Consider the following 13985-nt stretch of genomic DNA (forward strand, 5'->3'; position numbering starts at 1 on the left):
ATCTGGGTATGTGACTTAAAATTGTGTCTGGCCTACAGAGACTCTCAGGACACATGTTCAGATTCAGACTCTCTGAGTTCCTCCGTTGGAAGGAAGCAGATGTCCAGCTCCTGCACTCAAGGTTCAGAAACACCACAGCGGAAGATCTCCCGTGATGAACTCCTCTTGTTGGCTCAGGAAGCACAAGCCACTGCCTTGGAAGCCACCATCTCATCACTTCCAGCTTCATCTTACATTGATACCACCTCAATCCACAAGGACTCGCCTGACCTCACTCGTTCTTCTGCTATCCCAGAATCCCAGAGTTTGACCTTTCACCCTGCCACTAAGGTGGCAGCTTATAACGGCATGCTGGAGAAGTCATACAGCTTGGGCCAGTTGCCTGCTGGCGGGACGCCCCCAGAGGGACGTTACACCTCCCTAAGCTCTCTAGACATGGAGGGAAAGACAAGCAAAGAGGCCAAACAGCTCCTGTCTTCCTCCAGTCCCCCAGACTCCTGCGACAACCCTGAGAAAAAGCGCTCAAAAATCAAAAGCTTATTCAAGAAGAGCAAAAAGCAATGAAGGAAAGGAGAGTAAAATCAGATGAAGACAGAAAATAGCCTTAAACAATTAAATAAACAAATTGACTTTCAACCAGATCCCAAAATGTTTAGTTTCCTTTCTTTTTTTTTTTTTAATATATTTTATTTTTATTAAAACAGAATGTAGCTCCGGCTAGGTGCTATCCTGGGTTGGAAGCCTTTATAATCCAGTCGGACTGGTATGTTGTCACTCAAACATTACAAATGGTCAAAAGTCAGGGGACTTTTTTATTTTTATTTTTTATTTTGTTTTTAAACTAAAGAATTGTGCACTTCTTTCTGGTTTTAGGGTTGACTGTCAAGAGTTGGATCATCATAAAGCACCAAAAAAAATAAAAATAAAATTTAGCTAACAAACGATGTAATAAAAGATATTCAAGAATAACATACTTTATAAGAAATACATGATCTCTTCCATAACATACGGATAACTGTTCATTTAAAAAGATTGTCTGTGTAAGTAATAAACCAATAAAAGTCCTACTTTGCAAATTTAGTCCCATTTCAAAAGTGATAACGACGCGAAAATGAAAATGCTGTATACGATATACAGGGCGTTGTATAAGTATTTACCTTCCTTGATCTTTTCCATTTTCTAGTATAACTTGATACTGCCATGAATATTTGGAATATATGTCATAAATCTACACAAAATAGCCATAATATTGACATTACATTAGTATTTTTCACTGTTGCTGTGAAACATGTAAATCAGTTCTAGTGTAGTTGCTATCAGAAAGCACATCATTAGTTTAGTGGAGTCAAATACAAGCTGTGTTCAGTTCATGTGTTGTTTGTACTCAATATAAACACCCCTGTTTAAGAAGGACCCAGTGAGAGGAATAGTATCAGGATTTAGATAGACATATCCCAAACTTTGAACAACCCAAATAGTATCATGAAAAAACGTTATTAAAAATGGAAGGCTATTAGAGGGAGAAGCAACCAAGAGGCCAAAGGCAACTCTCAACATGATGCTCCCATCACCATGCTTCTCTGTGTGGATGGTGTTCTCAGTTTTGGGTTTCCTCTAAACACAGCACTGGAAATAAAAAAGATTTTAGTCCCCAACTTTTAGTCTTTTGGCAAACTCTTAGCCGCATTTTGGGGGGATTTCTAGAATATGGTTTTACTCGGCGTTTTGGTAGATTCTCTGATTAATGCCTTCCTTTACTATGTGCTGACATTTGGTAAATGATCTTTAGGCAAAATCTAATTTGTTCCCAATTCTTCCCGTTATTTAAATAATGGATATACAATTGTTTTGCAGGATTCTCAGCTATTTGAGATCTCTTTTAATTACCCTGACTGATAAGTTCCCAGAATGTTTCCCAGACATGTTTTATTAGCTTGTGTTTTTTTTTAATGCTGTTTGTTTAAGTTTCTGCCTTACTGAATCTGATGCCTTCCAGGAACAGGTGTAGTTAAATTGCTATCATATGATCATATAATTGCACACAGCTGAGCTAATTATGTGCCTTCTAAAGGTAACTGGTTTCACCACAACTAATATTCACTAGAACTAATTTCACAGCAACAGAGTGTCATCACAACACTTGTAAATACTTCCAGAGATTATATAAACATTCGCCTCCGCTTGAACAGTACAGGCTTTTTTTGTATAGATTTTCTGCATATAATCCCAATAAAGCTCATTTGAGTTCTAGGTTGTAACGAGGAGGGTGAATACTTATGCAAGGTAATTTATGCTCCACTGTCATTAATCTTGGTGCCTTTTGCCTATCCACCTCAACAATGTCAACTTCTTTCTTAATTGGTGGATAAATAATGATGAACATAAAGAATTTTTTTTTTTGTTATTTTTTTTGCTTTTGGATCATAAAAGTGATCACTTTGGCTTTAGAGTTCTGGAGGTGAAAACAAAAAGAGCCTATAATTGTGAAGATGTAGGGTTGAATGTGGGCTTTCAGCTCTATGTCATTTCCTGTTTACTGATGTCTCACAGCCCCTGTACTTGACTAGTTACCTTTAAGGTAAGAAAAAAGGTAAGACAGAGGTAGCATTTATTGTCAAGCAGACAGACAGTCATAATGCCTGAATAATACAGTCGCGAGCACGATGAGCACGGCTCTGAAGTAATATTTAAGCAAATAAAACTGAAGGTCTTTTTGATTTACACCAAATGACCTTTATAACAGCATGCATAAGCTGTATAACTATGTTATAAGGGCATAATGACTGCTGTAGATCAAGTGCTACCAAAATCCTGCTAAAGGTTGTTGCACTACTGCTTTCCTGAAATGGAAAGGGCTGCTTTTTTTCTTTTTCTTTTTTTCAGAGTAACAGTACATTTAGATACATAGAAGAGAAGCGCGCAAAAAAAAAAAGTAATAAATTGAGGGAGGCCAAAATGATTTGATGCATTTCATGCTTCTTAGTTTATCTACTCTTCAGTGCATACTTTTTTCCCATGACAATGATGCTCAGATAGATTTTTTCTGAACTGTCGAACGTGCATTTGTAATGTGTGGAAGGACTCTGTATTTTATATATGCATATGCAAATTTTAACAACCCATTAATAACACCTATTCCTTGAATGCTCTGTTTCAAGGGCCTAACCATCACTGTGATCACAATCCTCATCCTCACGCACTGTAACTCATAGCCTAGCACTTATGTTATTTTGACAAACATTGTCACAGGCTATTATTTTACTGTTATTTATAAAGTGTCTCATGTGTGAGAGTCTGAGTCATCCTGAAGCCATCACTTAACCATGGACAATGTACAACAATGTTGGAAAACTAAACACCTATTTATCATGAATGTGCATCTGGCTAAGGGCATCACAATGGGGAATGTCTATGGTGTGTATGCCTTTACATTAGTTAAACTGTTTTAAATGTAAGAGGAAACGGGGCTCAGTAGGTATGATCATAGTGAACTATTTCTGATTTCAGATGAATAAAAAAATTTATAAGCCACTTTGTATAACAAGCTATGAATGTTTAAGATGACAGAAAGGACTGGGTTTGTACTTTTCTTACCTCAGTGATGTGAAAGCTGAGAAAATCCAGACACGTCTGCGCAATTCCCTTAATTTTTTGAATGGCAATGTTTTCATTCAGCTACTATATTATGCTTCAGCCCCAAAAATGTACACACACACACACACACACACACACACACACACACACACACACACACACACACACACACACCCCAATACCATAATTGAAAAGTCTGAAACCGTTTATACACATTTGTTCAGGAATAGAGAGAACTCCAAAATAAGTCCACTTCACGTCTCTGTTAGGTCAAAGCTTTGGAGCAGTGTTTCTCCATCTTGTTCCTGTAGTACTCTGCCACTTCACATATGAATGTTTTCTGAGCTCTAATGAACCCATTTAGATTTCAAGAGCACTTTTATATAGGGCTTTTATATTTTGGATTCTAAGATGAACCAGGTGTATTGAGAGTAGGGGAAAACACTAAATTGTGCACTGCAGAGATACTAGAGGTCCAGGATTGGTTGCCTTCAGCACTTACATTCTATCAGGTTTGTTATATTAATGGTGGAACTAAAGATTTGAATGAGGATCATTGATATTGATATCATCAGTACAGCATCTTTTTTTTATCAGTGTTTCGTCTACTTAGTGCATAATGCAATTTCCTATCTTCTGTTTATTATAATACTCCCATGGTACAGGAGTTTTAGGAAGTTCAGTGGTTGCCAAATGTCTACAATCTGCTTGGTACATTCATGGCGTTTGGCAGACGCCCTTATCTGGAGCGACTTAAATTTTTATTTCATTTTATACAACTGATCAATTTAGGGTTAAGGACCTTGCTCAGGGGCCCCAGCAATGGCAACTTGGTGGACCTGGGATTTGAGCTTGTGACCACCTGATTGAGATAGTCCAACACCATGACCACTAGGCTACCACAAGACAGGACATGAATGAACCGATTTAATATTTAAAAATGCTCTTAGAGGCAATTGTAACACAATCACAATCAGGGATTCGAATAAAAATACAATCATATTGATTAAGAAAGGATTTGGACAATGAGCTGTTCATAAAGCATCAGAAAATTGCACCATAAACATGAATGTTGAACTCGTATTAAAATTGAGTAACATTAAGTTAAACGATATGTTCAAAAATGCATACGCTCATACTAATCATTAGATTGTGTCAAAATAGTGTGCTGCCATTTGTAGTAAAATGTTACTTGGCGTTTTAGAACCGCGGCAGCCATTACACACTCCATGACATGATTACGGCTTTGGTTGGCTTTTTAGCAATTAGGACACATGCTACTGACATTTATCACAGTCTTATTCTATTAATACAGTGGAAAATAAAGTAAGACTATCTTAATTCCCATACACAGAGAGTCAATAGAGTTGAGAGTTTTTTCGTACTGTAAGAGTGCACTTATGTCAATTCCACTTTTGGGATGGAGCACAGGACTAAATATGAGTGGAATTGTTGCTGGAATGGTACAGACCCTTCAGCAGTCTTAAGGCTAATTGGAGAATGGCTTTTACTGAAAAAACAGAACTAGCAATTGACTTTAATTTACTTCTTCCACAAGGAGCTTGAAGATTATTGATATTAAATAACAAAGCAGTGTTTACACAAGATGTAAGTGTTATTTAAGTGAAATTTCACATTTCATGCAAAGTCACAAGATTGCAGTTTTTTAGGGTTATGCATTAGGGTTGACCAGTGAATGCTAAATTAGAATTTTGATATTTCTGTATATTTCTGATATTAGACTGAACTCCCAATGTCAATGCTCATAGATGGAGTAATGATACTGTTATAAATGTTATTTTTCCGCCCCAAATTTGCTGTGTGAATATTTGAATACTGTAAAAAGACAACAAAAAAAATGTGGTTTACTCTCCTCAATAAAGAGCTAAGCTATTAGACTATTTACCATTTATTGTTTCCTTTTTTTTTGTGGGAAATCTATTAATTAGTTTGGGTTGAAATCTAAGATTTAGAGACAGGAAGTAATCAGACACTAATCACAATCTCTAATAATTAGGAAAATATACAGGAACTTATATATCAAAAATAAATATAGATGTATATAAATGTGTATGTGGGAAAGATCAAATCCAACATATGATTCATAAAGAAAGATGTTTCAAGATGTATGAGAAGAAACTAGATGCTATATTGGCGAGAGATAAAGCAAGAAAAAAGAGAAGCATCTTCAGCAGTAGATGGCAGTGATGTTCTGCTGAGGTGGAACACCAAACATGGCCTTAAATACAAACTGAACACTTGGCATGTGAAAATTTGTGAAAAATGTGAAGTTTGCAGTATCAGTCAAATCATTGGCATGTAATTTCTTGCCACATGACTTAATCAATAATTGATTTTATATGATTCAGATTAGAGATGTCCAAGATAAAGCCACAATCTGCGAACTGATCTGTGAATAACCAAATCTAAAAGGTGCCCAAAAAGTCTTCATGTATAGAGGACTATGGACAACAGAACCATATTGATTGTGCCTTCATCACTAGGTGTTTATGTACGTTTAATTCTCAGGTGGGACACATCTATCTTTTTGAAATTTGTCTACAATTTTGCCAACAGCTTCGTATGTGATGGGCTTGCAAATAATTCTTGTTGAAGTCCATCACGACCTTCACCATCCAGCCATGAGAATCATTTCAATACTTGCTTCTTTCCTCTAAGTAATTCTTAAAATAACCCTGAGAAAATTATTACAAACTAAGAATTGAAACATTTTGCTAAAAAGTGGTTATTTCCCCCTATATACAGTATGGGAACTTTTGGTAGACTGTGTGGTAGACTTCCACAGGAATGACATTCAGAAGCGCTGATGATGAGCACATAGACGAAGAAAAACTGAGAGTCAAATGTAGAAAATAGAAAAGGTAAGAGAGAGTGAGATTCTGCTGACGTACGCTAAGGTTAATAGCTGGTGACTAGCTCCTGACAGACTGCACGGCTGACGAGAATAATGAGAGCATTTTCCTTCTTACCTCCACATTTCATACTCACACATTTTGATGCACTCTCAGGAAGATGCGTGCTTAAGCTCAGCTACTGCATGAACCCTTTAGAGAGCTTTCAGAAGCAGAAAATGTGAGAGGATGGAAAGTGAATGTTTCTATTTTATTCGTGTCACACGGTTTTAGTTTCTTTCCAGTGGCTCAGCATTTGAGAGTGAGAACTCATGCACTGAATGAATGCACACATAACAAATGCTCACAGATGTGTAATGATAATGTGTTTGAGAAGGTTGGTGTGCATTAGACACAAAATGCTGCTTCACCACTTGTTTAAAGTTTCATACATTGAATATGGAGAAGTCTAGCACTAGATAGAAGACATGATTTAAAACATAGATGATCAGGGACTCAGAGATGTATGAAAAATAGTTAATTCTAAAGGAAACTTGCAGCCAGTGAAGGTGATGATAAAACTGGTCTAATATGTACAGTGGCCGAGAAGTGCAAAACACATTAACAAATCTGAAAACAAATTAACAAATGCAAAAACACATTAACAAATCCGAAAACAAATGAACAAATCCGAAAACAAATGAACAAATCCGAAAACAAATGAACAAATCCAAAAACAAATGAACAAATCCGAAAACAAATGAACAAATCCGAAAACACTAACAAATCCGAAAACAAATGAACAAATCCGAAAATTGCATTGTTGTTGTGTTTTCGGTTTTGTTAATGTGTTTCGTGCAATGATTCAGACAACCCGGAAACGGTAGGTATAGTTTGTGAATTGAAACTTACCGATCATTGTACAAGAGACCTGTCATTCAAGATATACAGGTGAATGACAGGTATCTTGGTCGATGATCGGTAAGTTTCCATTCGCAAACTATACCTACCGTTTCCGGGTTGTCTGACTTGTCGTTGTGTTTGTTGTTGTGTTTTTGGATTTGTTGTTTTGTTTTCGGATTTGTTGTTGTGTTTTCGGATTGGTTGTTTTGTTTTTGGATTTGTTAATGTGTTTTCGGATTTGTTGATGTGTTTTTGGATTTGTTGTTTTGTTTTCGGATTTGTTGTTGTGTTTTCGGATTGGCTGTTTTGTTTTTGGATTTGTTAATGTGTTTTCGGATTTGTTAATGTGTTTTCGGATTTGTTGTTTTGTTTTTGGATTTGTTAATGTGTTTTGCACTTCTTGGCCACTGTAAATATGACCTCACTTTCCCTTCTGCATTTTGCACCAGTTGTAGTGAGTTTGTTATAGTCCTGTTAGCAATGCATTACAACAGTCAAGAAAGAACACAAAAACACGGCTCAATTTCTTGGCATCTTGTAACCGGAGATAAGGTCTGACCAAAGCTGTACACCTTTACTAACATTATTAATTTGCAGTTTAAAAGATAAATAAAAGTCCTGAATTAAACCAAGATTTTACTTTTTTTTGTCCGTCACACCCGATTTCCAGGTCTGTTTTATAGGACACTTTATTAGGACCACCTACTGTACACATTCATGCAATTAGGTAAATCAGCCAATTGTATTGCAGCAGTATAATTTTCAGGAAGTGTTTAAATCATTCATCAAAATACAGATAAAATTTGATCTCAGTGATTTTGTCTGTGACATTATTGGTGGTGTCAGATGGCTGGTGTGAATATTTCTCCTTGGATTTAGATCTCCTTTGACTTTCACACACAACTTTCTCTCAGAATGATGCAATAAAGACAAAATGTTCAGTGAGCAGCAGTTCTGCAAATGGAAACCCCTTGCTGATGAGTGAGATAAAAGGAGAATGGACAGAATGGTTTGAATTGACAGAAAGGCTACAACTTAGATTTCAACCATTTCTTTAATCGTGGTGAGCAAAAAAACATCTCAAAATGCACAACATGTTGAATCCTGAGGCAGAAGACCAAGTCGGGTTCCACTTCTGTCAGACAAGAACAGTAACCAGAGACTGCAGTGGTTATTGGCTCATCAAAAGTGGACTGTAGTAGACTGGACAAAGTAGCCTAGTCTGCTGAAACTGGATATCTGCTAAGGCACATGAATCCAACCTGCCTTGTGTCAACAGTGCAGGCTGGTGGAGGTGGTGTAATGGTGTGGGGAATGTTTTCTTGGCACACTGTCGGTCCGTTGATGATCTGAAGGAAAACTGGAAATTTAGATGATGATAGTGATGATGATGATTATAACTGTGAGAAGACAGAAATAGATTACAGATTGGTCGATTTGCTGAGTGAGGAATAAAGGTTGTTTTTCAGAAAAAGTCTCATAACTGTTATTTTCAGTGTGTCTGGCAAGCTGGCTATTTCTAGTCTAGATGTCTCATACACAAAGACTGTCAAAGATTTCTTTCTTAAAAAAGCTGAATAGGATGTATACAGGTGGATGAATGTAGCTTCATAAACTGTGCTATATCCACTTAACTATTGTATACAGTACATTATTTACATTTATGCTATTTACTGTTCAGTGCCACCCAAATGATGATGGGTTCCTCTCAAGGTTTCTTCCTCATATCATCTCAGGAAGATAAAATAATAATTTAATCTTAAACTTAATTTTTATTCTGTTTCTACACTTCTGTAAAACTGCTTTGAGACAATCTGAAGTATTAAAACCCCAAATCAAATAAATTGAATTGGTTTAGTTTAGAGTAAAACTAGAATCTAGGTATTTCTATAATTGTAAATTATCCCTGAATATTTGACATGTGAGGATTGAACAATCAGTCATTGATAAGAGAACTCTTTGATTTGTGTGTGTTGTTATTTACAAATTTTGAAAAAGTGGTATGTATCTGCTCTTAACATATTATTATAAATGTTAGAGTTTCTAAAACGCTTCATAGTGAATAGTTTGATGTGCAGTAGTCAAAGGGTTCCACTTTTTTATTTGATTTTTTTTCTGGTGCAACGCTATCTAAAACAGATCATAATCTAAAATTAAAATCACTGATCATATCATGCACTGTTGAGTTTACATGCAAGACAGGGTTAGAATGTAGAGCATTAGTGAAAGTGCTAATTAATTTTTACTCCACCTTTCATGTGAACAGAAAATCATACCATCTGAAAAAAGTGATCTAAACGGGCAACATCCAAAATGTCAACTCTAGTGATGGCTAAACCCTTTGAGATGACTAAACCTCGGGTGTGACTATGATTTTTGTGTCAGACATGGTATGTGCTGAATGAAATCATATGTGCTCAAAAGTTGCATGGATTCAATTCTCAGAGGCTTTACATGTCAACATAAAAATTAAATCGTCTGTCAATCTACGATTGATAATGTATATGGATTATATTAAGGATAGGTTGGTTGGTGAGTATTTGGATTAATGAACCACCATTATGAGCACTGTTTCTTGATTTAAATAAAACTTTAAAACCTTTTTACATGAAATGGCTTTGCAATTAAAAGTATGAGACGTGAATAAGGCAGACTATGGCCCTCCTTACCCTCCTGTTCAGAGTGGATAAAATCAACCATGAAAGCTGCTTCTTCTGAAATATTTCCAGATTTCAATCAGAATCTTCAAATTTAGTTTTTAATCACAAATAAGATCTTATACAGTGCTCAGTATGTTAGTAAGTGCTCTAATATTTATTAGGGTCAAGCTAAGATTTCATTTGGTTAACTGCAACCAATTTAAACTGAGGTCGTCTTAAGTTTCGGGTGTTTATATATTTTCTTCTGTAAGGCAATGTAATGAAATGAGCTCTTGCGGTTGGTGACTAGTTTGAACAGTTTAGGTCAGTTGTGTTGCTATATATTTTATTTGAATTTTTTTCCTTTTCACATCACATTTCTCAGCTATTCTTCTTATACTTTGTCAGTGAAATCATAACGACATGGTAACGCATGTAAACTGTCTCTGCTAGATCTTCCACAGAAAGATTTTTTACTTTTTTTTTTTTTTTAGCAAAGTGGAGCTTTCTAAAAAAGTAACCGAAAAGTTTGCACTACTTCAGAAGTTCATTCTTTTATCTATTCCATTTTATAACTCTGAGCCTGTAAATGTTTTAAACTTTTCAAACTTCAAACTACTGCCTTTACAGAGATGAGGGCTGACTTTCATGTCTTGGATATTTTTTTGGAATGTTCCTTTCAGTCAAGGCACAAATATTACCTTCATGGTAAATGTGGTTATAACTATATTTATTACTTATCTGTCTGTGATGTAGTTTTAGTACCATGATTTTACTGTTATTACAGTTATGTGGTGAGGTGTGTGGAGGTGTGGTAAGGTGTGATGGAGTGTGTGGATGTGATGAGGGGTAAAGGGATGTGGAGAGATGTTGAGGTGTGTTGAGGTGTGTAGAGGGTTACTGAGGTGTGTGGAGATGTTTTGAGGTGTGTAGTTGTGTGGTGAGGTTTGTTGAGTATGTAGAGGTTAACATTTACATTTTTACTTCATTAATTGATTTGACAGACACCCTTATGGCAGAAGTGCTTTTTTAGTCTTTATCAGTGAATACATCAATACTGGTTCACTAGGGCTAAGAATACCATCGGTCTACAGAGTAGAATAGATCTCAGAGGCAGATCTGCCAGAGGCAAGTTGTAGTAGTCCAGTCTAGAAATGACAAGGGGTTTAACAAGCACCTGAGTGACCTGTGTGGATAGAAATTCTTCTAATCTTATACAGGAGAAATCAACACGAGCATGTCAAAATAACAGTGTGAGAATGATTGTCCATGATGAACATAAGGTTTTTTGCAGTAACAAAGGCTAGTATTAGCAAGTTTGCAAGATCATGACATGGGGTGAATTACCTGGGACAAACAGCAGCTCGGTCTCGATGGAATTAAGATTCAGCTGATGAGCTGTCACCCATAATGATATCTGACAGACATGCTGAGATCTGACAGTAGTTTTTACATTTACATTTACATTTACAGCATTTGGCAGATGCCCTTATCCAGAGCGACGTACATAAGTGCTTAAATCTCTAACATTGAATACATTAATGCTGGTTCACTAGGTTACATACTAGGAGTTTAAAACATTTGTTCAAAGTTACAATGAAAAAGTGTCAAAGGTTGCATTTAAAAAAAAATACAATAGATAAGGAAAGAAGTGCTAGTTGAAGTGTTTCCTGAATAAGTAGGTCTTCAACCGCCGCTTGAAAATAGCCAGTGACTCAGCTGTCCGGACCTCTAGGGGAAGTTCATTCCACCACCTTGGTGCCAGAACAGAGAAGAGTCTTGTAGTATACTTGCCTCTTACCCTGAGAGATGCTGGAACCAGTCGAGCAGTGCTGGTAGATCGGAGGTTGCGGGGTGCAGTGCGAGGAGTGATGAGGGCTTTGAGGTAAGGAGCTAACCCGAGGGAGCTGGTCCATTTTTGGCTTTGTAGGCCAGCATCAGTGTTTTGAATCGGATGCGTGCAGCTACCGGAAGCCAGTGGAGGGATTGCAGCAGCGGGGGTGGTATGCGAGATTTGGCAGGTTGAAAACAAGCCGGGCAGCTGCATTTTGGATCATTTGCAGAGGACGGATTGCGTTCATAGGTAAACTTGCCAGCAGTGCATTGCAGTAATCCAGTCTAGAAATGACAAGAGACTGAACAAGTACCTGAGCAGTCTGTGTGGACAAAAATGGCCGAATACTTCTAATGTTGTAGAGAAGACACCGACATGACTGAGTCACATTAGCAACATGAGAGGAAAAGGACAGTTGATTGTCCATGGTTATCCCAAGGTTGCGAGCTGTGGCTGAAGGGGAGATCAGATCGTTGTGCAAGGATATAGCAAGATCATGACCTGGGGATGAATCACCTGGGATGAACAGCAGTTCAGTTTTGCTAGGATTGAGCTTTAACTGATGAGCAGTCATCCATGATGAAATTTCTTCCAGACATGCTGAGATCCAGTCAGAAGCTGTGGCATCTGAGGGTGGGAAAGAAAAGATAAGTTGTGTAACATCAGCTTACCAGTGGTAAGAGAACCCATGTGATGAACAGTTTTTAAGGGAGGAAAGGAGAGAATGAGTTGAGGATCTTAAATAGATCAATGGTATGAAAACCACTGTGAGGAAAAGACTTCACTAAAAGAATGAGTATAGAGGGATAAAAGGAATTGGCTGAATACTGAACCTTGTGGGACACCAGTGGAGATGCTGCATGGAGTAAATCTGGGTCCCATAGGAACAAACCAATGCCAAGTTGTACCAACAATTCCAAGACACTTGAGGGTTGACAGGAGAGTCTTGTGTTTGATTGTGTCAAATGCTGAAAGGTCAAGGAGGATGATGACCCTTTGGCTAATCTAGCAGCATTAGCTTTTAGCGGTGACAGCTAAAAGGGCAGTCTCTGTGGAATGTGTCTCTTTAAGATTTGTTTGATTGGGATCTTGGAGGTTGTTCTATGAGAGATAGAGAGACAGTTGACCGTAAACAGTGTGTTAAAAGATTTTATAAAGAAAAGAGTGAAGAGTGGGTAGAGGTGCTGTGTGTTGATGTATGTAGGAATTTTGCTGAGGTGTGTAGAGGTGTTCTGAGGTGTTGTGAGATAAACTGGTGTGGGATGTTATGTAGAGGTCAGTAGAGGTGTGTTGTGTCTGTAGGAATGTAGTGGTGTTTTACTGTGGTACTTAAGTTAACTTCAATATTTAAAGTTTCTATGTGACTGTGTTTATTTCTTACACAATGTTCCTATACTCTAGAATTAAAATATGAAAATACTCTTGCAAACAGACACTTAGACACTTAGTATAATGTAGCAACTTTATTATTTATTGGAATAAGAAAGTACTGTTTCCATTTTGCAAATACCACAATTTTGTCAAATATATAATGCAGTATTTTGTACAAAATCTCTCCAAAGATTTCTGAAGCTGCAATAATATTTCCATCAAAGGCAGTGCAACAAATTTGTGAGCAACCCACTCATAAAACACATCCAACACAAGGTAAGGCACTAAGCATTAATAAACATTAATACAAGGAAACATAATAGAGGCTTGTTCTGCACTTGAACATCTTTGCTCCATCGTATCTGCACTACAAGATGGAGATGGAGAAAAGAACAAAAACACATCAGTTGAGATCAGTTGTTTTAGCTGCCTTTACTATTAATATGACACAATGACCACAGTACAAGTGCAACTATAAAAGACATACCATAACAAATCATGATTTTGTTTTTTGCCACAAACTTTTCATAATAGCAATAGTCAGATGGATGGATAAAGATATGACATAAGACATAATATGAGAAAGGGTTTGACGTCCTAGGAAAAAGCTGGAAGTCATAAAAATGAACAATATAGATACAGACAGCGTCTGTTATTTTTTTTTATTCTTTCATTATTCCTCCTGTACCCCATGTATCACAGCCTCACTCCCACTTTTTCTCTTTCTGTCTCTCATGCTCTTGTATCTCCCTTTATATTGCCATGAACTTTTCCTTTTTCCTTCATCTCCCT

The 13985-nt window shown here is 36.9% G+C and overlaps 1 protein-coding gene across 1 annotated transcript in view; it reads left to right on the forward strand.

Moving 5' to 3' along the window:
• stim2b (stromal interaction molecule 2b) overlaps positions 1–3531 on the forward strand; it is a 46525-nt gene extending 42994 nt beyond the window's left edge. The window contains exon 12 of the mRNA XM_027134412.2: positions 39–3531. Coding sequence (XP_026990213.1) covers positions 39–564 — 526 coding nt within the window. The 3' untranslated portion in view covers positions 565–3531. The remainder of the gene's footprint in view (positions 1–38) is intronic.
• The last annotated feature ends 10454 nt before the right edge of the window (positions 3532–13985 follow it).

The sequence above is a fragment of the Tachysurus fulvidraco genome, chromosome 1, assembly GCF_022655615.1.
Source record: "Tachysurus fulvidraco isolate hzauxx_2018 chromosome 1, HZAU_PFXX_2.0, whole genome shotgun sequence".
Taxonomy (NCBI): Eukaryota; Metazoa; Chordata; class Actinopteri; order Siluriformes; family Bagridae; genus Tachysurus; species Tachysurus fulvidraco.